The sequence below is a fragment of the Pezoporus wallicus genome, unplaced genomic scaffold (assembly GCF_028554395.1).
Source record: "Pezoporus wallicus isolate ANWC-B61680 ecotype Strahan unplaced genomic scaffold, APGP_CSIRO_Pwel_v1 contig_9238, whole genome shotgun sequence".
Classification (NCBI taxonomy): Eukaryota; Metazoa; Chordata; class Aves; order Psittaciformes; family Psittacidae; genus Pezoporus; species Pezoporus wallicus.
Window position 1 is genome coordinate 2064911 of NW_026636792.1, and position 27037 is coordinate 2091947.

A 27037-nucleotide genomic window follows, 5' to 3' on the forward strand; every position below is an offset into this window, starting at 1 on the left:
AAGAGAAGACATTAAACCTCCAATGTCTAATGTGGTTCTGTACTATGTGACACAACCCCCACTCCCCAAACCGTGCTATAATCAGTTCTGTGGGTTTGATATGTCAGTATAAAAAAAGAAAGAAATCCCATAAAATAGAAATCAAGAACTTAAAGGACAAAACCACCAGTTCCCAGAGGTGCTTTCTTGTATGTGCAACATATGCTTTTTGTCAAGGTACACATCTTCTCCAGATCCATAATGTGCAAATCCCATAAATTACAGAACTATTCCAGTCAGATTCCCTTACTAGTGCTGAAACATTCACAGTATAAACTGTCAAGATTCTCCATGCTGTGAATGAATATATATATATATATAAAAAAAAGTAAAGTGCAATTCATTCTGTTTTGCAGAGTCATATGTGGCTCTGTACTTCAGCATATGTTTACAACAGATTTCATAATAGGAAGACAATCCCCCCATTAAACAATGTGATCTTTTCATGGCAGATGTTCTTGCTTTTCAATAGGCTGCATTAAATTTGCTATGGTGTAAAACCTGAATGAAAGGTTCTTCATTCATTCCAGTGTCTCACACTTACGGTTTCCATCACTGACAAGTAATATCAAGCCCAGTAGATCTGTGGTTTTGTATCTAAACATGTAGCACAAGACGTGTCTGAAATCAGGAAGTTCATTCTCAGCTTTTGTGCAGCCAGACTCTTGATCCTTAAACCCTCTTTCTAATGATCTAGACTCACTGCACTCCTGCCTGGTGTCCTATAGCAGCTCTTGCTCATCATCTTCAGATCCTGAGGGTCCTTGTCGTACCTCTTCATACCACTTGTTTGTGAGGGTTTTCATCTGTATGCGCCCATGATGCAAGTCCTGAGGCAAATGCAAACCAGAACAGTTTGTTACTTAGCTACAATGCTACTTGTGTGATAGAGCAAAAGAGAAAGGCTAGTCTAACATACTCCTTAGGAATTAATCCACTCCTGGTCTCTAAGCATGCAAAGCAATTCTGTTTCCGACTTGAAAATACTCATCAAGTGTTCAGGCAGTAATTATTGCCACAGATGCTATTTTTGATGACGGGTATTTTTATACCTGTGTTTTCTACACAGTCCTGCTCTGTGGGTTTCAACAACCCTGATGCTGTCTGCATGGCCTGGCTCTGAATCTCACTTCTCTCTGCACGTTCCCAGGGCCATTGGGTTGCTTGTGACCTGCTCTGGTGATTCATGTACTTACGTTTCTAGCCTTTGGTTGCAATTTGGATGGCAGCCTATGCTTCTGGCTACCAACTATGAATCAGATGCTTACTCTGGTTTCATGAGTCCCTTTTGGTTTTGCAAAAAATGTCTTTAGCTTTTGTGGGAAAGTGCTGAAAACATTCCTTTGAAAAGAAAGGTACAAAACAAGAGGAAAAATAGTATGGGAAGTCTAGGATGATGGAATGTGCACACTTCACGCAAGTTTATCAACTCCACAGCAAAAATGCTTAATTCTATGGCAAACTGGAAAAACTGTGGGGAAAAAAAAACCACCCCAAACCAGTGTGGCTAAGGAGCCTCAGGTTTCTGAGGCATGGGAGTGAAAATGGCAGAGTATTTACACCTCTCAGAGCCACTCTAGTGTTAAGTTACATGTTCAGTCAGGTGTCATTTTACATTTACAGCTTCAAAGTCTTAGTCTCCCAGTGAAGAAGTCTTAAAGGTGAAGGTTGCAATGCTGGTGTGTATTTCCCAGATATAAATTGCACTCTGCAGACAAATCCTAGGTCCAGAATGCACAGGACCATGTACAGTAAAAGGCAGCAACTTTGCATGACAGCACTTGAAAAGCTCTGTGTGAGTGGCAGCAGCTTTTCTAGCAGCAGTAATAACTAGTAACTCCTGATACTGTTCATGGCACTCTGCAAGATTAGAGGCAATAAATCCATACGCATTTTAAAGTTTAACTGTGGTAGCCCTGAGAGATGCTCATTTAATCCAACCTGCAAATTTGCAGTGCAGCTTTTCATTACAGCTGCTCTACATACACACAAGTAATATATTAGGTGGCTCCCTCTTCCCACCTAATGTGCAAGTTGCACAGCTACACTGTGAGCTTTGAATCGTACAGAATGAAATGACAACCAACTCTACCATGGGCTCTTTTCTCCTAGAAAACAGGAAAAACTTACCTCTTGTGTGAGTCTTCTGGTAAAGAAAGGGTTCAAATACTTGGCATCAAGCCACATAAACCCTTTGAGGTCCTGGCGTTTTATGTACTGGGCTTCATACTCCTCCTCCGTGAGCTCTGATAAATGTTCAGATTCTATGGTGTTTCCCTGGAAAGATCACAAATGTTGCAGTAACATGAGAAATGCTGCAGTCATCCCTTTGGCTTGCTCAGCCCTCTGCTCTGTGCTCTCCCTTCTCACAACTGTTTCCTGTGCTGGAACAAGATGGAAATTATCACCCCAGCCTACCAGGGATTATAGCTATACAAATCTGTCCAGTTGTTGACTCCCAAAGTCACCTAGCTTCTCTTTTCACGCTGAAAGGTAAAAGGTCTCAAATGTTCCACGTTCTGTATTGCTGCTACTGCTGAGAACAGATTTCTAGAGTGCAGGTTTTCTCTTGTGAGCTGAACAATGATTTTATCCAGCAAGCCACACTAATGTCATTGTTTTACTGAAAACAAACCCTGTGTCAGAACACACCCTATCCCTGTGCCCTTCCTATACATACCTCCCTGCGTGGACAGAGTAAGATAGTTCTGAAGACTGCAAGCATTTTGAAACCTCATGCCAGGAGGAGCTGTTTTTCAGATCCTACAGAACAATCCCCTGTGTGTAGTTTGATGGTTTGCGGAAAACCAGGAAAATGCTCTGGGATACTTCACATATTTCAGTCTTTTGCACGTGAGGTTTCACACTGGCTGTTAGTTTTCTTCAGTACTCTTGCTTAGCTGGAAATTGCTTTAGCATAAAAGGCAGTCAGAGGGGTGCTGTTGATACCACCTTCTCATGGCCTTTGCTTTGGCTTCTTCCAATTTTCATCTGCCTTTTATGATTAATTCATGACTCACGTTGTACTAGCTACTTTCCCTCTGTATATGACTCAATCCTCTATCATCTGCTTTACACTTTTGCAGGGGTTACTTTAATTTGTGTGGATAGAGTTATAATTAGACTGAGTTAAGAGACACTCTCCCTTCCCTTTGTCCAAACAGTTATTTTGTGTAAACAGTACCCAAGCTCTGTCTTTGGGATATGTCAGAATTACACTGCTTGGCTTTGTCCTACCGCCTTGGCTTTTTCCACTGCTTTTGTTTTACTTTTTAGTAAAAAATAAAAATCAGTGATCCTCTGAATAAAAAACCCAACAAACCATCTTCTCCGTCTTGCTAAGATTGATGTCCTTCTTGTTCCTCTTGCGTGCTTTGGAATCCTCGATGTCAATCAGTCTGATGAGGGGCATGGTCCCTCCTCCCAGCAGCAGAATGGTGAACAATACTATGATGATTGTTGTTGTCCCAATGAGCTGCCGCTTCTCTATTGGTTCCAAGCCCAAATGGAGGCTGAGGGCATAGGGAATTGCTCCGCGTAAACCTTATCAGAGAACAGCAAATCAATGAAGCATGAATCAACAGGTACAATGGTCCTCAGCACCATGATAGCCCAACAGGAATTCTCTATCTTTAAAAGACTTTTACAGTCCTACTATGCCCACTCATCTACTATTTGGTTACCACCCTAAAATGAGTCTAAGCTCTTCAAATACTGCTGTTTAAACTGTGAAATTGCTAGACCTAGAAAGAATAGTAGACTGTTTACAGAAAAGCTTTAGTGGGGATCACCCATAGCAATCTATCGCAAAGGGGGGAAAGAACATATCTATTGCACTTGGGTTTGAGAACAGTGCAAATGTTCAGCTGAGTTGTGCTCCACAGACAGTAAACTGGTTCCTCTCAGAGTTGCCCATGCAATGAAAAAGACACATTTTTTCCATTTCTCCATAATTTGAGCTCTAACTTACCGCTAAACCACATGATAAACATCATTTTGGGGGTGATCTTGTGATCACGGAAAAAGTTGAGTAGGTAGGAAAGTGGGAAAATGTTCACTGCTCTACCAAACAGAACAAGGACCTGAAAAACAGAAATAAAAGCAAAAGACCATTTGATGCATTACATTCATGCAGGTCCAAGTTTCACCTTACCCTGTGCAACCCAGATGCATGTGCTCTTTTCATCACAAGTCTTGCAAGTAAAAGTGCTGCTAAGTTAACATGAAGAAATCTCTCAGCATAGGTCAATGTGGAATTTAAGGTTTTAAACGTTTTGTCTGCTTAACAGAAACTAAACCAGACTTGTCACTGACAGAGAGCAGACACTACTTTACTTATAATAAATAAATGAAACCCAAGAGGCATTCCAGGGGGACCAAGAATTACTTTGGGTGAAAGTCCTCCTCAGTTCAGTCAGTTCAGCTCCTTTAATTGTCCCCTTGGTGCAACACTAAGATGGAATAAGATATTTCTATTGCCTCCCCATGGACCAGTTCCTCAGAAGAAAAGGCCAGAAGCCAAACAAATAGCATGTAATCGAGTTCCTCAATGCTTTCCTGGGTATGGTTACAAAATATACCACACATTGAAATGATGTTTTGAGAGGGGAAAAAGATGTACTATTGATTTAATGGCAGACAATTAACAAATACAGTGAAAACTTTTAACTCAGAAAAGCAAAGGTTTTCACAAACAAGCTTTTAAGCTCCACCACAAACAGACTTTGATAAGGTAAATATCCTAGAATTAGTCAGCAGGATCCTTGAAGGGCTGTGCTGTTTTCCTTTATGAATCACCCCAAAATTACACAATTTACATTATGCCTATGAGGGCAATGCTACATAGAAGGAAGTGTCACACCTTAGATATATATATTAGATAAAGAAGTTGGGTGCAATGCAGCAAGAGTAGCTCCCCATGCTGGTATCACCACCTGGGAATTGTAGGTAGCAATTCTTGCCATAAACCATAGACTAAAATGCACTAGGATACATTGTTGTATGTGACTGAAAGTGGATTCACATTTCCCTCTTTTGACTGTGCAAAAGAAAATGTTCGTTTCATGTCTTTATATTACACAATTGCAGTAGCAATAGATGTAGGTAATACTCATGTGAAACGTATTTCAAAGTGCCAGCACATAAAGTTACACTGAAATACGGAATGAAGCAAAATGAATTAAGAATGGAGTCAAAGAATGAATACACATTAGAGAAGGTTTGAGTTAAGGACTTCCTCTGAAGAAGGTGAACGCGGAGTGAAGAATAATCATTTAATGTTGTTCAATATATAAAAAGTATTTTCATAAGCCCATATAAAACATAACTATTCTAAAACATATTAACTGTAAGTTGCTTCCCCCCACCCCAATACTAAAAATGCATCTGAAAAGAGATAGATGAAAGTAAATACCTACTATGCACCAGATGACAAAGGACATCTCAAACTTGTGAGGAAAACTAAAAATTGACAGGCCAAGAAATGCAAAAACACACGTTTCTGAAAAAGAGAAATCACATCTTAAATAAACAATTACATAAAATCTTTCCTACTCCTATTATCAGTTATTACATGCAGTACATAAAATAGTATTTCCTGACTTCTGAATGCACAAAGTAGGCACAAATGGCATTATGCAAAAGGTCTGACTCTTCCACTTGCTGTCAGCGGACAGCACTTCAGTGTGTGTAGGTTTGTAATTTTCTTACTGTAAATTCGTAGTAAGTATGAACAAAGGTTACAAAACCTTGTTCTAAAGACTGGGGAATTTTTAACTTGAGGAATCTGCAGAACAAAAGTCACATGAGGGACTATTATGGACTTCTGTAGCTTTGAGTTGGATTCTATATAAAACTGATTGTCAGGCACAATCTCATATCCTGCAAGTTGAACAAGTTGATAAAATATTCAATTCATTAAACTTTTTAAAGTGGCAGCAGTTCATGACTTTCTTTGCAATAAAATACTGCACTGATCTAACAACCCTCATATATTCTAACAACCTCCGGAAGTGATATTGCAGATCTGAAGTAGTACCACCACTGCACAATGACTAAGTAATCCAAACATTTTATTTCCACAGCATCAACCCATTACCATCAGAGTATCACAGAGTCAAGATGTTTCATCAGTTCACTTCAGCCCCAGCAAGGTAGGCTCCTTATCATAATGGCAGTTAAAAACAGGATGGTTTTGGACAGACCATAGCAGCGTAAGACACTGTTTGGTGAGACTCTGGGTACTGGCTACTTATGTCTGCATGTTCAAAATGGTACCTTAAATAACTCCTTTATAGAGACTTCAATTAATATGTGCTTTTTAGCATTTGTAATCAAGTAAGATCAAACCCTGGTGAGCTACTGTGCTCAGGTAACAAGTGGTTAAGTTCAGTTTGCATTAAGGTCACCCTCTGACTATGTTCCAAATGCATTTTCCTACGAACAATATGGAACACATGGATGAAATCCCCTAAAGAAACAAGATATATTTGTAATAAGCATGTGATTTCTTTGAAACTTTGGTTTGCAAAAGGAAATGGAAAGGCTCTGGACTTTTTGCTGCTTGTATCTCTACTTACAAAAACCTCTTCTCAGTTTGAAGCTATTATTAAAATAATGTTAAAAATACTGCTAAAAATCCATCTTTTAAAGCTAAAAATAGACCAAAGGAATATAGGAGTCAGAGATCTCTATCTGGTTGTCAATCTTGTGGCAAATCTTAGCAGGAGCCTGCAGGCTGGGAGAGAGAGATTTACTGTATGTTTTATCCTGTATGGCAGGAAAGGTGACTTCTGACTGCCTTCCAGCCCCCACTAGGAATTCTTCTCTTAAAGACATGTATCACTGACACACAAATGGCTAAAAGAAAGTTCACACCTCTGCTGCTCCCATCAGGATCACCATTTCAGGCAAATAATTTTTTATACTGTTAATATTAGGTATTAATAGCAGGTAGCACTTACCACACATGAAAGCAACAGTTCTCAGTGTCTGCTGCATTAAAATCTGTGTAACCGGGGACAAGTTATGGTGTGTATAGTGAGACATCACGATGCCAGAGAAGAGGATTGCCATGATACCTGCAGGTAAAAATGTGGCAGTTAACAGAAGAATAGCTTGTACTCTGCAAATATTTGTGGGTTTAGTTCTTACTAACACAAAAGCTTATGAAGCAATAAGTGGGGTTTCTATTACTGTTGTTATTCATTACTGGTCTCATTCCACTGATTATATTAAATACTAGGAGGTCAAATATAGGTCACCTGCAAGCTAGGATAAATCCCCATTATGTCACATTTTCCCATAAAATTGAGGAACTAAAAAGCCAATTCTTGAGGGTTTTTCACTCTCCTGACAGATAGAGTGACATCAAAAGAATAATAAAACCAATTTGAGAATAGGGGGGCTAGAGAACTGTGTAATTTAGTTCTGCCAGAAAGCGTGTCCCTCTTTCCTACCTGCTCATCAGCCAGCCCCAATCACTCCACCAGAAGCAGAATGAGACCATGTGAATACAATCCAGTATGGTGCACCACATCTAATGCCATAGAAAATTAGGAACAAATAACACACACAGGTGTACCCTCAATTTTCTATCTATCTGAGAATCAGAAAAGCTATTGAGACTTGAGAATTCAGGGCAAAAATCACCTCTGCAGGGATCAAAGAATCATTTACATTGGAAAAGACCTTTAAGATTGGAGTCCAACCATAAGGAAGGTAGAGTGTGTTATGTAGGGCCTGCAAGGAATTCTACCTGCTATAGAATGTCCTTTGCCTCCAGCAGAAAGGGTCACCAAACCATCCGCTTATGTTACTACAGGGATTAGTCTCAGCTATCAACAATGGAGAAAGCCACCAAATTTTCCACTCTAGAGTTCAGTTGCCCTAATGGCATGCACAGCTTGGGCAGAGGTACAGTAACTGGTATCACAGGCCAGAACAACTACCTCAGATTTCACTGTATTTGACAAATCTTTGATTGATGTTAGGGACTTTTTCTATCCCCCTTGCTTCCCTGTTCTTGGTTATTTATAAGAAAAATATGAATATCAACCTATTTTGCTAACTGCTCAAGATGTGCCACAGACACGGTCCATTATTCACTGTTCACAGGGAGCTGGGTATCTTAAAAGGAAGTTTTAAACATTTCTGTGCTTGCTTGCTGCATAGACTTACACCTGCAAAGGTTAGGATGTAGCAGCCCACTTGAAGAACAACTACAGTATTCCTTGCGAGGAAATAACAAACCAAAATTGACAATATAACCCAGAAGAAATCAACTGCAGTGCAGCTCTCCAGAGGACAGGATGACACGTGAGATGCCTGCTTTGCCCAAAACAAGGGAAGTTTAATAGACTAGAAGTGTTTGGCTGGACCTGTGTGCCCAGGAGTGGCACAAATAAACACAACTGGAAGGATTAAAATAGCTGAGGTACAGTCAAAAGAATCCTTTGTCTGAAACACAGAGGTGACCTGCCTAAGGTCATTCAAAGTTTAGATTTCTTGAGAAGCCATTCTTGAAGGCACTTGAGAAATGAGGGAGGTTGGTTGTCTTTATAAATAAAATGACACAGAATCTTTGTCATCCTGAGAGTAGCTACCTAGGAGTCTTACTGTAAGTTCTTTTTCACTGTATACCACCATGCAGATGTGTTGGTTATATAATGCAATGGCCCTGCAAGTCTGTAATATTTATCATAATTTTATATTAATAGGCAGTATAAAAGAGAAATGGAAAAGGCCATGTGCTGAGACCTTCCCACAAGGCAAAACTTGTTTTTACAGCAGTGCAAATATTTTAACATATCAAACTACTTGTTCAGGTTTCCTATAATTTCATTCCCCTACATATGTGTTGGCCTATAGACACATTCAGAGTGTATAGTGGGCAGAATGGAATGTTTGCATTAGGATTATACATCTTGATTGTGTAACTACCATGATTTATAAGCCACATCTTCATACATATAAAAACCCCTAACTCCACTGACATCAGTGAGAGCATGCTGATACACACTGCTACAGATCCATTCTAAAATACTCACATTAGTTCACACGTACATTTTGAGAAAGCCCGATTTCATACCTGTAGCTCATTTACAAGAAATCTAGTCCTGCTACTTCTCCTCACAAACTTGTAACATTCTTATATAGTCCAAGTTGTAGAGCAAACACATCTTTTAATGCCCTCTTTGACACAAGTAATACCTACTCCCTAAATTTACCCAATAAACCTGCACATACTCATTTTGCCACTCACCTGAGAGTGAGATACCTTCTGCAAGCCCATAAGGAAGGTAAGCGAAGATAATCATCATCCCAAACTCTAGGGAGGGCGTCTTCCTTAAATCAATGTGCTTTAGTACGTATACATGTAAATGTTATGGAAAATGTACATAGGAAAAATTCAAAGAAAAATTGAAATCTGTGTCATTCCATGACAAAATAATGATTATGTGGAATGTACTTATCTATTGAATAGCTAAGTACACACTGGCGTTTGCCTCAAGTATGGAAAGATTAATAATTCTTTATTAATGGAAAGGTTACTAAATAATGAGGAGTGTTTCTTACAGAAGCTGCTGCTGGTAGAAGTCTATCAGAATGGACAGACTATAGACAGCAAAGATCTGCTACTGATGTACCTCTACAATACTGATAACAATATGCCAACTGTATGGATCTAAAAGAGCCCTTTCCTCACACGTTCAGTCTTTGAAGTCTGCTCCAAAACTACTGCAGAAAATCCATAAAGAATTATTAAATAGTAAAGACTTTTCTAAAAACAGGGGATAGCTATGAAAGAGCAAATTAAATGTAAAATAGCTCTCATGTTTTAACAAAAATAACATCCTTTTGACACTCAGGATATTTAAAACTTACTTTACGTTTGTAGTCACAAATGCAGATGTTTGTCAAGGGCTGCAAGTGCTGCTTTGCATCTCATGCACAGTCCTGCAGCACAGCTGCCAAGTACAAGTAGATTTTGCCTCAGACATTGTTATTTGCCACACTAGGAAAGCAAGCAATCTCTTCTGCTCAGTCACTAGACTTCCATTTACTTTCAAATGGATACGACAGCTTTGCAGTAATATTAACACTGAGGAATATTCCTTCAATCGCACCCTGTCCTTAGCACTTTAAAATACTCCACCTACCATCTTTGTTAAGATTCAGAGGCTTAGATGCCTGTCACATGGAAGTCCACATTCCCTTGGGCCATGAACCAGCAACAACCTTCCACTGTATTTATCTGCTGGCAACTAATAAGATACATCCTTTGCTGCACTGAAATTTTGCATGCTCAGGGTAAATCCAATACTTTGAAGCAAAGTAATTGTAATAGGGCAAATAAGCTGTTTTTCTATTTGACTCGCATTTAGATATCAGTAAAAGAAGTGTTGAACATCTGTTTCCCTCTTTTGTTGTGATGTATAGAATGACTTAAAAGTTCATGGAATCAGGCTAATGAACCAAGACAGGAAATATGTCTGCAGTTAATCAAGTACTCTATTATTGTTATTTACAAATAAAGTGCTTAACAACATGACATGAATAATTGTTGTACAAGCCTGACACAAAAGATTACCTGCAGTAAAGTCAGTGTTAACATTAAACAAGCTCTGAAAAGTGACAAAGGTGTCTGACTTACAAAGAAACATCCTTCCTTATCTCGGGAGAGAAGCTTCTGGGTTGTTTAGCAACCACTTCATGGAAGTGGAAGAGGCAAAATATAACTCGGTGTAAATCCAGATAGAACAGTATCTGTATTCAGCTGCTGAATATGATACATAGGAACAAATGAGCTGGTCTGACTCAAAAGCCCTCGGGAAAAACAGCTCTTTTTTTCCTTTTAAATGAACTAGTTTATGTATGTAAAAAAGGAGCCATATGTTTGTAAAAAGGGATCAGAACTGAAATGGAATTAATGTATTTTGAATTTACGAACCAATTACCATATTTTATAACACACTAATATAGGCAACTACACAGCATTTCAGACCTTAATTATGTTCATAAAAATTTAATGCAACTCTTAATGCACACCCTTGCACACAAACACAAAAACAAAATAAACACGAGAACACCCTTGGCCAACAAAACAATGGCTAACAGGAAATATCCACTAAAAAATGCTGGAGAAGATGGGAAAGAAAAGACACTATTAGAATTTTGAAGTTCACCAATTCACACGTGTATCACCAATACTTAAAAAAGGATATTAATGCAGAAATAAGACCAGTAAGTGTACCAAGCGCTGCAGAGCCAAAGAACATCTTAAGAAAGTACCCCAGTGCCTGTAGAAAGGTTTGCCATCCACTTACATCTGACATATTTTCTCTTGTCAAACCTTCTGCTGTGCTAGAGATAATTAAAAAATAAATAAAAAGAAACAGTTATGAGTTCTAAGCCTAGATCCAAAAATACCAAACATCCTTTGAGAGCAACAACAAAGGCTTCCATTTCTTTGTTGCTACCGCTCTTAAAAGGCTTTTACTGTGATACATATAACAAGAGGAATGTCAAAAGATGTTAAATCAAGTCTCAGTGTAATCCCCAAAGGGAAACCTAATTCTGCTAAAAATCTGGAAACCCAGCATTGCTCTTCTGAAGAATCCCCAGAATGGCATAAATAGGCTATGATAATGGCCAGTATTACAAAACAGTTTTCAGACTCTGAAAAGGAAAACGCGCTCTGCAGCGGTAAAAACTCAGGGTATGAAAAAGAAAAGACCCATCATGTGATCCTGAGAGAAGAACAAATGAACAGGAAGACTTCTCATCAAATATTTAGGCGTGGACGAGAGACAAGAAGGTCACTGAAGAAAAGCAAAGAAGCTCAAAGGAGGAAAGTGAAGAGATCTCTTTGAATTTCATAAAAATTCCATGCAAAGACAACATGGATTCCAACTAGTGTTCATTTTAATTGCTGTCAGCCTTCATGGTCTTCCATAAAAGAACCATGACTGTATCAAAAGCAATTAGTTAACTGAAAAATTACACTAACTTCCTTAGTCTAGCTACTCCTTCTGTACATTCACAGTCACATTCATTAACTTCAGCAATAACGTGAAGATAAAACTTATTTAACTCGGCTCAAAATAATTATCATGGGCAAAGGAGAAGGATATGGAATGCTGTTCTTCCCTGTGATATCCCCAACATAAATATGAAACTATTGCATGGATCTTGATGTACTCCTCCCAGCTTACGTGTGACTGGATATAAGCCAATAATATAGGAGACACAGTTGAGTATTTGGCAAGATACATATTTTTGTGCAAGCCTGAAAGGACACGTTTGTCTTCTGTTGTCAGGACTCTCAGATGGAAACAGAGCTGGTGAACATACGGACTGAGAAAGCAATCAATTATCTGGGGTCAGTGAGGTGCTTGAGGTAGTGGTAATAAGACATCCATTCACTTCCTTCTGCCTATGCAGTTTATGTTATAGGTTGATTTTAACAAAGGATCATACAAAATTCAGCTTTACACCAGAAATAAATGATATGTCCCACACAGAGATGGAAGAACTACTTTATGTCTGAATAACTAATTAACAGAAAACAATGCAGTCGTTGTTCCCATAAACACATCTAATTCAAATGCACTTACTTGGTCAAGACAATAGAGACTGCATCATTGAGAATGCTTTCTCCAAAAACCAACATGTTGAGTACAGGATCCACATTGAGGGCATTGAAAATGGCAATTGTAGCCACAGGGTCAACTGCAGATATTAAAGAGCCAAAGGCAAAACTGGAACACAAAACAAAAAAGGAAACTAGATGAAAGAGAAGTGTGTACCTAGTAAACTTTTATGAGCAACTAATAACAAAGGCATTATGTGTCATAGTTTCTATGCAGTGAAAAATTATGCTCTCTTCCTATTCATAAGAATTTGATGGGACAAAAGGGACGTTTTTGGTTTTCATTTACTAATAAACAAAAGAGAAAAGTTGCTGTCCAGCTGGAAGAGATGCTGGAGAAATACCTAACTCCCAGCTCTCAACAACAGTATCAGTATCTTACTCCAACTAAGTACGAAGAGAGTAGAAGAATGGGAAACCAAACAACTTTACAGACACAGCCCAAACCATGTATCACACATGCGTAGTGTTACGTGTTCAGGAGTATTAGAAAGGAATATTTAAAGGGAACTGCTAAAACTTCATTACTTTGGAATCCAAAGATAGACAGTACAGAGCCAATGGGCCTGCTCAGCTGTGTAAAAGTCAAACGCTTGGAACCAAGTGAGGAAGACTTTTGCTGTTTGTGCATGTATTACTTGTTATGTTTCTTGCTTCCTACCCAAGGTATTTATAGATTTTAACAGAACTCCTGTATTGGCTATACAATAAATAAACAGATTCCAAAAAGATAGGAACAAACTTTATTCCTAGGTAGAGTGATGTACTCCTAAGAAACTGTTTAGAATCTTTGTCAAGTTCTTGAAAAATCTATATTATTGATAATGAAAAAGTCATTCTATCTTTTAAGAGAAGATTTGGACAAGGACAAGGAAGTTATGCCCTTATCATATATATTAATAATAGTGACTAACCAAAGTTATACGTTTTAACTTTAAAGGTTGTTTAAAAAACCTGTGTAAAAAGATCACTGAGCACAGAATACTATTTGGAAATAAGATCGTAATAAATAGATAATAAATATATTAGGGTTTACTAAACATATTTATTTTCATATATTTATATTTATAATACTTATTTATATTTTATATAATTTAATCTAAATAAATTTATTAGAGAATAAATAAATAGGGTTTAGAAGTGTTCAGTCTCTTTATAAGTTTCACACATGTTGAATCTAAGCATTAACCAGAACAGCTGGCCAACTACAGTGCATTTCCCATATACAGTTATCTTAAAGACTGCTTCATTTCACACACTACACCATTCTGCAAGAGCTTACCTGTCTGTCATGTTCAGTTTATAAATTACATCAGCCTGAAAGAATAGGCAAAACATAAAAGAAAAAGAAAAATCACAATCAACTGTGTTTTTCTGCTGCTTTTAAAAATGAAACTATTCATCAAATCCTACGTTTGTTATAATAAAAAAGATCACACTAGTGACATTACCCAGTCTAACAGCGATCTACTACTATTTTGGTCACCCAAAATCAGGGAAGACCAGTTGGGACTGGAACAGAAAGAGATGAGCAGAGTAACTAAGGCAATCAAAGGAATGGAAATTTGAGAGGCAAAGAAGAAAGTATCAATTTTTTGGCCTACCAGAAAGAAGCCTGAGAGAAAATATAATTATCTATAATAAATGGGGAAACACCAAGGCAGAGAAGCAAATCAAAAATTACTGACAGAAGAACAAGTAAGTTTAATACTGGAGATTAGAGGCTGGCTCTAGGGAATACAGGTTTTGGACACTTTCCAAGAGGAAGACTAAGTAAATAAAACACAATGCATGTCTTAATTGCTTTCAACATGGATCACGCTATACCTATGGAAGGGGGTATATAATATTGCGTCTACGACTGCAGAGAACTGGACTTTGTATCCTAGGAATTCACTTTCACTATGTTTGTCTGCTCTTGAAAAATGGACTTTCAAAGAGCAAACCAGATAAGTGCTTCGAAGCAGTTAAATCTTACCTGGCCCAGGAAATAAATTCCTCCACCTACAATGAAAGCTGATATCGCAGTGCCAAACACAGAAAACAGAGTGATGGAACCAATGTTCTGAAAAAAATTACCCTGCAACACAGTAATAAAAGCAAGTAAATTAGTGAAAATAATCTGAGAGAAAAATCATGTTTGGGTTTGCATCTAAATTAGATTCTGATTCCGAACTGATAATAAAGCTTCAAGTACCCCAGGACATCCATCAACACCCTCTGCCTAAAAAGCCTGCTCCCTTGAGGAGAACAAAAATTTCTCCGATACCCAGGACAGGATGTCAGTCTTGTACCCTAACAACAAACCTATCTCAGATGAACAGCTGGATATTTACCAGCACTTTGACACCTTCCCCACCTGACAGAACTGTAAATTAATCCATCCATTGTAGACAAGCATCTGAAAACAGCTTGCAAACTTCCCAGCTGCTAGTCCATTTCTTAGGTTGTGATTTTTATATGTGAAAATCTTTGGTGTTGGTACCCATTCATGGTATTTTGTCCACTGCTCACTCCCTCTCCTGCAACACAGCTCAAGCAGAAGCACACAGGGAGGGCCAGAACCATTTCAGGCAGGACTAGTGCTGTGAGAAATGTCCACAGAAATACAGGCTTCCACGCAAAGGCTGAAAGCCTTGTAAACATTCTCCCCTTCTCTAGCTAAGGAGTGACTCCACCTCTCCCACTTCTCATCCTACTCCTTGCCATTTTGCCTCCTTCACATCAGCTCTTGTATAGTTCCAATGAGGTTCGAAACCTCTCCAACCAAGGAAAACAAACTCTGTGCAGTACCTAATACCCTGCCAACATTCAGTTAACAGTAACAAGCTACACTCCCTGCATTCTGGGTTGAAGAGGCTTAAATTTTGCGTTCACAATTCCCTAATGACTAATATAATGGAATTCAATGCAATTATTCTAAATGTTACAAAGATAACAGGAGAATGTGTTCCAAACAAAACCTCAACATTTAAAATGAGTGTCTGGCGAGAGCTGACCTTGTGCAATGAATATCCAGATTCAAATATAATAGGTGGAAGCAAAAGCAGAAAAAACATATTTGGACGAAACATTTCTTCTTCCTGCAAACCAAAAATGAAGTATAATTTCAACCATATAATAATTATGGAAATAACATCAAATCTTCCAAAAAGGATATTGTTTAAGGAGAGCAAACCACAAAAGAACAAAAATGTTGGAAAATGAAAATGGCATTAATCTTTCTCCTTTCTTATCACAATATAAAAGACTGAAGAATAGTAAAATACTCCAGGGCTACTACTTCTATCGGGCTTTTTAAATCCAGCGATAGAAATCTAGGCATTACTTATTTTAAATTATTGTCTCCAAATAAGCTGCACAGAAAATAGGTTACTTATGACTAAGGTTTTAAAAGCCTTGCTGTTTCCACATAGAGTATTACCATTTTATCTCGGTCTCAAAACCTGTGAGGTTTGTCAAGGAACAGTGACCTCTTGGCCACAGGCTCGAACATAATCTAGTTAACTGTGACCAAGCACACTTCACTAGAAAACTCATCACCTGACAAGAAGAAATCAGATCCCCATCTTAGTACATTTGCAAGCGAACAGGCTCAAGATATATATAATACTGGTAAGAGTCTGAGGCTTGATTCTTCTTGGGAAATGTGCTTCATACCTGTAAAATAATGGTACTATTCTGAGGGTTCCTTTTTACCATCAGAGTGATATAAATGAAACCTATTGTGAAGTAAGATGTTACTTTTTGGTGACCTTACTCTTTGTCACCTATCTCACCACTTGGCTAACACCGCTTCATGGAGCTGTACCCCTAGACTGGCACACTGGACTTTTTCTGCTGGCAGACTACGCACAGAAAGTAGATTAATCATAGCCTCTCTCTTTACCCACTAGGTCCCCTCCCAGTCCCCTCAGTTCTGAATACAGCAGAACTTGTCACCTTTGTAAGCAAGGATTACTTTGTTTAAAGCCAGGTTAAACAGCTGATTGACTGTTCTGTTAAAATACCAGCTTTCCAAAAAGAAGTACTCATCTCTTTAAAGCCTCATTCCTGTGTGTACCAGTGATAATCATCTTAAAGGATTTGGGGGACTTAGAAAATAAAACTCATCCTTTATACAGAAATGCTCTAGCCTGATATTCTGTATGCACAATTCCATGTATCACTGGCTAATACCACCTAGATTCTGTCCATATAGTAACTGTGCTAGAACAAAAATTCCACATACTCAATTAATTACACTGTTTAAAAGCTCCTGAAAGCATATTTGGACAAGGAGGTGAGAAATAATGAAAAGGAAGGACTTTTATTTGTGCTGCACTGAAGCAGAGACCAGGAAAGTAAACCATGAGGACTGGAATTATCTTCCATGATAGCAAGAATCATCAGCAAGTACAAGGTCCGCTGAAGACTTAGTAAGGCATGATTGCTAGAAATAACATTACAAATGTCTTAGGGCAGGGATATGTTTCAAGATTTGCTTTGTACACGGATATAGGCTGCAGTTAAATACTCTATTTTTTTCCCCATATCAGATACATAAAAATTATCTAGTATATTTAAACATTTAAAACCATTTTATAAAGTGCATAATAATTTTTGACTAGAAGATTTCACATCTCAAATTGACAGCCTATGTTAAAACCTAAGCTTTAGTACAGTGAAAGTAACTAAGCAAATAATAATGTGGTTAATTGTGACCCTTTACCTTAGCTGATAACATGAGCAACCAGTCACAGCATCCCCAAGTGCCTCCCAAGACTTGACCAATGCTTACCTGAAATAAACTGCATACTTCACTAGCAATGATCAATATTTCCTGTGTTTATAGAATCAGTGCTCAAAGAAACTTTAAGCTTTTTATCTTCTTTTCCTGCATACATGATTTTTTTTCAGATTATTTTATTTAACCAATACCAAGCTATTGTAAAATGCTGATTTTGTGGCTGCCTAACCAACTTTCAATTTTAAGTCCAATCCAGTTAACATAAATCAGGAATGAAAAACACACTAACTAGTGCACCACCCACTGTTTCTAATAAGTAAACATGTAAAAATGCAGTATCACTACGTAACTCTTGAACTATGTAATCACTCAAACGAATGTACACAGAATTAGTGTAGTTATTTGACAAAAAAAGAAGTATAATATGTAATTAAAAAGCTACACCTCATTGAAAATCTATTCATTTTAATGTATTTCAACTAAGGAAAGGAAAAAAAAGATCTTCCTCTAGGGAAATAACTGCCAACAAATGCTGAGCTGCAAGCTAGGATTAAAATTCACTACTCAGCCCAAGATTCTCAGCTTCCTAATATAAATCCTGTTTAAAACTAGTAATTCAAATCCCTGTGATTTCAATCAGTTCACTGATCTAATCCTAATAAACTGTCTGATCCTGTGAAACAAAATTACAATTTAAATAGTGCAAGATTTTAAATTAAAGCAGAATAGCGAAGAGTTCATTGCTTTGGTGATGTGGTGGTGTTTTCCTATGAAAATTAACTCCAAAAGGAGGAAGAGGACTAAATACAGTCAAAAAGTACACAAGACAAATAACTGAATTACTATATTTTTTACTGTAACTAATGCCAAAGATGCCCATTGCCTTCTTCTATCATGTGTCTGAATAGGAACAGATTTGGTACCTTAAAAAGTATTACTCAGGGAAAAAAATATTGTGTAGAAAATGTTCAGCAGCATCAGGACCTCAAATTGGCTGTGCTTATTAGTTAGAAAAAGCCCAAGCTGTGGTATCAAGTATCATGCGCTTAAGTTTATGGAAATTACATCTAAAGAAGCTAATATTACAGTCAGGGATTGTTCTCTTTTCATTAAAAATTAATTGCTTCAAATGTACCTTCCAGTTGGCCAGCTTTTGAGCCTCTATGATTTTTATAAAAGCTCCCATAAGGATACCTAGGAGAGAATGAGATAACATGCTGAAACTTTCACAGAACACAACACTGTTCATCGACTCTTGGTCAACAATGCTTTAAAATTGAAAACAAGACAAAACATAAAGCTGCAGGTTTTTCATTCCTAAATCACAGAAAGACAAAGTTGTTTTGGGTCTGATATATGACAGTTTCCAACATGTTATGCAATACCATAGCTTTCCTGCACAAAAGACTGTCACTTGGGATATCCAAATACTGAACATGTGTATTGAGAGTGCTGGGTTCACTGGTTCATAAAGGTAACAGGTTTAACTAGTCAAAAATATGCTACTCAACTAAGCTGCATTCAAATCAAATTCCACCTTTCTTTCTTAAATAATCAGGAAGTTATGAGTTAGATATCTGTGTGACAGCACAAACCCTTCATTGTCACTTCAATGCTATGTGCAGCACTAACACAGCTTAAGTTGAAATCAGTCTTCTCCACAGATGTGAATTTTGTCTCAGTGAAGTCATAGTACTTACTGGCAATGAAGTAGGCAGCAAATTCTGTTTGAGGTGGAGACACTGTCAAGAACTGTTTCCCAAATGAATCACACATCCTTTAAGTCATGTAGAAATATTCATTTGAGTATAAAAGAATTTTATCAAGGGTGCTACAAACTCAATGATTAAACATTATCTTGCTCTTTCCTCCTATACATCTTCAGATACGTCAGAAAATGCCGAAATAACAAGATTTCTTCTGGAAGTCACAAAGACAATTCATGAACTGTCATTAACTGCTTTCAAGGAGTTACGAGGAATTTGTCTTTAGTCACATTCCAGATCTGTGTTTATTATTTATGGAGACTTCGTAGTCAAACACTTGGATGTAGAAATGAATACACTGAATCCAAGGTAAAAAGTGACAGAGAAGTTTTTAAAGTATGCTTTTCTGAAACTCTTGTTTTTATTCTCTCATGCTGTAGCTATCACAAGAGTCTTACAAATAGCATCACGTGGATTACTCCTGATGCATGTGTCATACACACAAAGCCATGAGGCTTAAGCCTTCTTTCATACAAAAATATGTGAAAGCATTGGTCCCAGAGGATAGAAATAATTGTTCCATGAAATCATTTCTATGGAAAGGAAGAGCAAACCAAAAATGTAGGAACATCAAAAGTCTGCTCTTCTTTAAAGGAGAACAGAATGCAGATACAGCCACTCACATGCCATATAAACACAGGTCTCAGTACGAACAGTCAGGCTTTCCATTCTGGGATGCAAGCTGTGTCAGAAGCCAAGGACTAGAACATTTCTAGTTTGTGCAGAGCGGCAACTACTTTTATCACTTAACAGGAAGTTTATGTGGGGAGAAAACAAACCACAACAACCAGAGCCTACATCTGAAGGCACAGACTTAAGGAAGTGTATTTCCTGAAGAAACTTTTGGTATTTTATGAATTAGTATTGAAAGCCCTCACATGAGCTATGTTTAGAGAGGATTTAAAAGAAAGGAGAATCCCTCAGCTCGCTTCTGCTGACATGGAAGGACTCCATTGTGACTTGGCGGAATTGGACCCCTGTGAGGAGGCCAGCTGTGGCCTGTGGGCTACAAGCTGGGCATCCCTATCCTGTGAGCTCCAGAGGTTTAACCAAAGGGTTGCTATCAATCTCTTATTTGGAGTAAGAGTTAATCACAAACTGAATCTAACAACAGTGACACAGGCAGATGAGGTCCCTTCATTATATCAAAAGTTAAATGAATATAAAAAGGCAACAGCAGACATTAAGGGAAAAGGATAAGCCTGAGCCATACAACTTACACATTTACATAGCACAAGTTATTTCTACCTGCATATAACACAACAGTACTACTAAACCAATTATGCTAAAGCAAAGTCATGACAGGGCTGCACAAAACAATGCCTCACCAGGAGGGTTTAACAGCAGCAGAAACCTGTCCCACACATTGTTACAAACTGCTCTTCTTTTATTACTAGAATTACTATTCTTATTACTGAGTACAGTTTCTGTTCAGCTGGCGCCATCTATTAAATCAGGTAGATCAGCTCTGTCAAAAGGCTAACCGTAAAGCTAACTCTGTGAGAGTTAATCTAAGCCTCATCCTTTGGAAAATGTTACAGGAATTTTCTTATTACAACCAACCTTTATTCTCCCTGAGAACATGCTAAAACTCAGTAACAAATCAAAGAGAAGAACTGTTCTGACAACTATTTTTCCAATAAAATTCCAGTAACTTTTAAGGATGAAGATCAAAATCCAGCTTTAAGAGAATACACTCCCTTGCTGTCCACCAGGGGACTAACATGCCCTAGAAACCCTAAACCTAAAGCTTCTGAGCAGCTTAGACAATGGGAGGAAACACAGCTGTGAAAATCATACTTAACTTCTCTGCTGCCATATTTATTAGCCTTCAACAACTGCCTGAGAACATTTACTTAATCTATTAGTCAAAATAGGACACACCTCACTTCTGGCACTGCTAGCAAAACTGGATACTTGAAACTCAAGCTGTGCTCTTGCAGCTGTGTAGATCATTACCAGTAACAGGGGCTCACTGACCAGCAATTAGCTGGCAATTCCAATGATTATAGGGATACCATGTCTTGTCAACAGAGCTGACAGTAGTTTAAATATGACTGAGTCAATAAACTAAATAAATAAAGCTTAACTGACACAGGACATCTGTTAGTTGGGTTGCTACTGGGTATAACACTGTCTTCACTTAGTGGAATTGCATTTGCTGGTACCATGTAATCTGGTTTGGGAGATAGACTACAGCTACGCTGTGCTACATATTGAAAACCAAACATGTTAACACCCTTTACCTGGATTTTTGTGTACAAAGAGGAAGGATACTGAAGGAAGGGTAATGTCCTTTTGGAACCCTTCAAGATACTGGAAGAGGTATTACACAAGACATCTCACCTGTCTGCAGCAATAATGTAAGAATGGAAGGAGAGAGAAGTGTGTCAATTAGTGAATCAAACACTGCATAGTCTCTGAAGTCAGGATGATCTGCAGCAGCTCTGATCTTTCAGTGTCATACCGTGGTAAACAGAAGCATAAATGCACAGAAACCTGGTGGATGCTGCTCCTATAGAGATAAGGTATGAGTGCAATGCCCAGGAAATGCATACCAGCACTACAGATTTCTTACAGCTTATTACTTTTTCAGCTGTAGAGAAATACCAGAACTTCAATATGGCCTTGGAAGTTAATGTCCCTTTAAGCTTCAACACTTTCTCTATGCTAGTAATGGGATGTGGTCTGCACCAGATTTATCTGAAAATTCAGAAAGTCAAGCTTGCAGGAAAACATGGTTTTCTTTCTGCTAGGTAACAGGTCTAAGATTTTCTCAATTTGTGTGAAAATACAGTAATGAAATATGAGAGAAGGTACCAGCAAAGCCCAGGAGAAAGTAGAAAAATCAACCTGCTCAGCAAGTATTACACTGCTTCACATTACATTAGGATTAAACCTAAGCATCTTTCTCTTTTTGTTGTATTTTTAGACTGGCTGTCAGTGGAAATGTCTCTAGTAATAGAAGCAAAAATACCACAGATTCTTGCAAACAAGTTAGAGACAGCTGAAAAATTGCTGTTGGGATTAGTGAGACAAAGTTCTTTAAATATTATGTTAGACAGTATGCTGAGAAAATTATAAATGCATTTGGCCTGATTTCCTCCTTATTTACACATTGATAAATCAGGAGCCACAACATACAAACAAATGAAATTACCCTAATATAAAACTACAGGCTTAGGAATACTCCAAATTTAATTCAAATTAAGTAAGCACTTGATCTTCATTAAGGCTGGCATTCTTGTAGCTCAAGGCATAGGAAGAGCTCTTGTCACAGTACTACAGGGACAGTTAAGTATCTGGCAGTCGAGGTGAGTTTTCAGGATACAATTACAGTCCCCAGTCAGATTAAAATAACATAATCAGACATACTGCTACTGCAACTAATACAAACACGTTCTATTTCAAAGAGAAGGCCAGACTCTTGCTGCCAGGGAATGCTGAAGTATTTTATCCTACAGTGGATAGCCAACAATAGAGGAAGCTGCCAAAGTACTTAGGTAGTGACATCCCTATGTGTCATTTTACTGGGCCAGTCTGCACTTGGTTTCTTCCATGAATTTAATTCTGTGAATTGGTTGCTCTCTTCACTGCATCCTGTTTGCTGCGTCTTTCTAGTGATGGTTAGCACACAACAAAGCATTACTTCATGTAGAGATTACTGATAGTCCCTGAACTAACACAAATACAATAGAAAAATGTCATGGTTACTCACCTAAAGAGACAACAGCCACGCTCTCTGGCAAAAAATGAAGTCGGTATTTTATCAGTAAATGCACCAATATGATGCAGATAGCTGTGAGGGAAAAAAATAAATTGTAAATTTAGAAGTGTTAGAAGAGAATAAAATATACTTTTAAGTAGTATTTCTAAAATACATGCAGCAAAACTTCTAACGATTTAGTAGAAACCCACCAATGCAAGTAACCAAATTTTAGTTCAAGCCTAGTTCTCACTGAAGGACGTAAATGGATCTACACATGACAGAATAAATAAGGCAAATTTTCATACTTAAAATTACCTTCTAAAAATATCAATATTACTAGAGATCAATTCAGCCTACAAGAAAACCTTCTCTGAGATATACTGTTTTAATAGGTTTTTTTTAAACATTTCGTATTTTGTAAATAAAACACATATGTACACATGGCCTCAATTAGAATTTCAAAGCTATACACTTTCACATCAGAGTCCCTCTGAGCAGATGGCCTTTACCCAAATGGATAATCACAGAGCCAGAAAAATCACATTGGAAGGGATCTCTCAAGGTCATCTAGCCCAGCTTCCTCCTAAAGCAGAGCTAGCTTCAGCTTCTTGGAGCTTCTCTTAGTGATTTGGTTTAACAGCTCCTTCTAGTTAACCAAAACCAAACAGCCACTTGCAAATGGTTTAGAAAATATAGTGTCACAAAGAAGTACAAGCTTCGCAAATACAAGTATTGCTTTTAGTTGTCCTGCTCTCCAATACAGCGTTAGGGAATGTGCATCACACTGATGCCTGCATTCTCCCACTTGTTATCTTGTACTCCAAGTTCATACAAAACATAGTGAGCATATAATTGAAGAGCACATGAATAGATGGATTGGCTTACAAACTGAGCAAGGACTTACGAGTAACAGTAATTTGCTTAATTACTGGCATGTAATTTGTTCAGGGCCAAATCTTTGGGTTCAGAATGGTGAGAAGGGATGGCTTCATTCATAAAGACTGTCAGGGCTCCTTTCCCCACATATTTACCCTACTTCCACCCCGCCAATCTTTATGATAACGGGTTAAAACTTAAACAGGGGAAGTTTAGATTGTATATAAGGAGGAAATTCTTTCCCGTTAGGGTGGTGAGGCACTGGAATAGGTTGACCAGGGAGGTTGTGAATGCTCCATCCCTGGCAGTGTTCAAGACCAGGTTGGACAAGGCCTTGGGTGAGATTGTCTAGGGTGAGGAGTCCCTGCCCATGGCAGGGGGGTTGGAACTTGATGATCTTAAGGTCCTTTCCAACCCTAACTATTCTGTCATTCTATGATATTGATCAATCAGTTCTCAAAACACCAGAATTTACAGTACAAAAATGCAGACTCAGACTGGTGCTTACTTTAAAGTGCTGGACTAGAAACTGCAGCAGTTCAGACTAAGAAGCAACTCAGACATTTGGCTGCCAACCGCAATACCTTCATCGTGTATCCCAAGCAGTTTTTAGTCACCTATCAGTATTACTGACTTTGTACCAATTTCCTGCTTGTTGAATATAAGAAATATGCATCCAGTAAAGACATCTAGTATTCCTGTGTTCTATTCCCCTATCTTTGGGATAGATCCATATTCAGCAGATCTTATCACCAGCTCCTTTCTACCAGCTTTTAAATACTTTGGCAATAAAACAAAAAGCCTAAGAAGTAACTCCCACCACCATAAATATTATGGCAGCCTGATATATTCTTTAGCTGTTGATCACCAATTTCTTGTGTAAGACTGCTCAGTTTGTATCTGGCAAGCATGTATCAGAAGTATAACAATCAGGCAAGGGGCTGCAAAAAGCAGCGGACAGGCTTAAAAGAACATTTGAGTGTCCCCTTAAGGAAAAGCATAGTAAAAGCATGTCACAAAACAGAAGGGAATTCACAGATCACATGAACATAGAGGAACAGAGGTATGGCTTTGAAAGGGAAGTGCTGTTAGAACAGAGAAACCAGCCATAGAAATCTGGGGTCAGAGAATAACTCGTTACTTCAGGCACTTTGTATTTGAGGCTTGGCTCTGACACAACCCGGCTCAGAACGGATCTGCTCCTGGGTCTATTCCAGTATAGAACATTTTAAAGGCCATTGTACAGCTCATGACATCCAGGCTTGAGAGTATGGTACACACATTCATTTTCATCCTTCCTACACTCCTAATCCAGAGATTGTGAATGGGAATAACCATGAACAATAAGCTTTCATACCAGCATTACTTTGTTCAGGAAACTCCCCTGTCCTGAGGGTGATGCTTTTAAGATCCATCAAATTATCAGACTGGATAAGAAGGCTGGAACAGAGCTAAAAAAATCACAGCTCTGCTCTTAAGTCCTCAGACTACAATTTTACCATGAATGGCCTTTTTAAAATCCACAACACACACATGTTCAGAAATCTTATTTTAATCTCGGAAGTTTTCTGATCTGCTGCATTTTGTTTTGGTATTTCATTTCTGTCCAAATTCCAATATGCCACTGATCTCTCAGAAAATATTAACCCTCTTTGAATAAAAATAGATACATTAGAAATAATCAGAAGCCTCCTACTTTTTGCTACACTTAATGATAGTTATTCCTAGGAGACAATTGTTTTTTTAACCCAACTGATCTGCAGAAGTTTCTGCATTGCTGTCAACTCCATACCTATTATTTTCTCCATTTGCTACTGGAAAGAATGACCACTTAGAAGACTAAGTGACCTGTCTGTCACAGAGAAGTCTCTCAGTGTAGCTTGCTTTGGAGGAACCTCAGCTTTCTACAGGTCTGGTTCAGGCAGTTACATACCCAACTTTCTAAATCCCTGTGCCTGTACAACATTCCACTTCATAGAGAGAAAAACCAGAGGAGAAATAAAATGCTATGATTCTGAAAGCTGACCTATGTCCTCAGATATAGCATACAATTAACAGAGATTAAAAGACTTTCAGTTCATCATTCACCTAAAACAAGAAGACTAAAAAAAATCGTCATGCCACTAGACTGCTCCTCTTGCTGTGCTTGGACTCCAGTCTGAACTGGAAGGATAGGCTTGGCAGGTGTAGGTACCACCAGTTTGGTAGTAGCAGCCAGCGTGGTGTGAAGGGTGACATTGATGACTTCATGGGTGGCATTTGCAGATCTGTCAGGATAATATAATATGTGATTATACTGCATGGGAGCAGCACGAAAAAACAGTCTCCTAAAGACATGTACACATGGAACAATCACCAAATCATACTGAATTTGTATTAGTGACCAACACATTAAAGGTTTTTTAAGTGATATCTGATCACAGGCAAATATTGGAAGCTCATATTCACGGAGCTGACAGGTCCTTCATGCACTGCCGCTTGGGATGCAGGTAGAGCCTGGCACAGAGAACAAACTGGCCCACTTCGCCTGCCGAGTGTGACAAACCCGCCGTGTCAGGCTAAGGGCAGGGGCAGCGGGACTGCGCGGGCCAGGTCCTACAGAGCCGCTTCAGAGCCGGCCCCCCTTCCCGCGGCAGGACGCTCCTAGACGCCCTGCCGGGGCCCGCGCTGCACCCCTCAGCACAGGGGTTGCCGGGCTGCCTCGCTGCACGTCTGACCGCCCGCAGCCCCGGACACCGAGGCGCTGGGACACTGCCCCCACCGCAAGCCCCTGCTGAGGGAGAAAGCCCTGCCCCGGAGCAGAAGCGCTCATGCTGGCAGGGCCCAGGGCAGCAGGCCGATCCCCCCGCCCGCCACCGCACTCACTCCGCCATCTTGCTGTCGGCCGCCGGCTTTAACCTCGCTCCGCTCTCCGGCGGCGCCGCCACTTCCGGGGCTCTGGGGTGACGGTCTAGCGGAGCGTCCTCGGTCTCTATGGTACGACAGCGGTAGAGGGCTGCGCATGCGCGGGCGGCGGTGCCTGCAGCCCGCGTCCTTCAAGCGGGTGCGTGATGGAGTGGGGGGCTGTCACGTGAGCGTGGGCGCGCGCGCGCGCGCCGGACTGTCCTAGTCTGCCGGTGCGTGGCGGCGCCATGGCCCGTGCTGCGGCGTGACGTCACGTTCCCGCGCTGCTCGCGCGGCCGCGGCATCGTGTCCTTCTGCATCGCTGCCTGGCGCCGAGTCCCTCAGCCATCATTGCCTGCTGCCATGTCCCTCAGCCGTCGTTG

General features: G+C 39.1%; 1 protein-coding gene across 3 annotated transcripts; it reads right to left on the bottom strand.

The window, feature by feature from the left end:
• Positions 1-25: 25 nt before the first annotated feature.
• On the bottom strand, positions 26-26701 carry SLC9A8 (solute carrier family 9 member A8). 3 transcript variants are annotated; one of them, XM_057401743.1, is made up of 16 exons: positions 26637-26701; positions 25860-26038; positions 22905-22985; positions 18556-18614; positions 15691-15774; positions 14670-14771; positions 13974-14008; positions 12657-12800; positions 11273-11403; positions 9302-9415; positions 7002-7118; positions 5457-5539; positions 4010-4121; positions 3362-3582; positions 2170-2316; positions 26-869 (listed from the first exon to the last, which is right to left on the bottom strand). In XM_057401743.1, exons 1-16 carry the CDS (start codon positions 26642-26644, stop codon positions 762-764), a joined length of 1725 nt encoding a protein of 574 aa, XP_057257726.1. In that variant the 5' UTR covers positions 26645-26701; the 3' UTR covers positions 26-761. The 3 variants fall into 3 exon arrangements, with proteins under 3 accessions (XP_057257726.1, XP_057257725.1, XP_057257727.1); XM_057401742.1 differs by lacking the exon at positions 26637-26701 and having other exon boundaries at positions 25860-26188; XM_057401744.1 differs by lacking the exons at positions 18556-18614; positions 26637-26701 and having other exon boundaries at positions 25860-25916.
• Positions 26702-27037: the final 336 nt, after the last annotated feature.

Coding starts and splice junctions, on each gene's coding strand:
- SLC9A8 (XM_057401742.1), bottom strand. CDS start 26,163: ATGTGTTGGTCACTAATACAAATTCAGTATGATTTGGTGATTGTTCCA. Junction 14,009..14,669: donor GAATTTATTTCCTGGGCCAG/GTAAGATTTAAC, acceptor CTATTCTTTCAG/GCTGATGTAATTTATAAACT. Junction 7,119..9,301: donor AGAAGGTATCTCACTCTCAG/GTGAGTGGCAAA, acceptor TTTTACCTGCAG/GTATCATGGCAATCCTCTTC.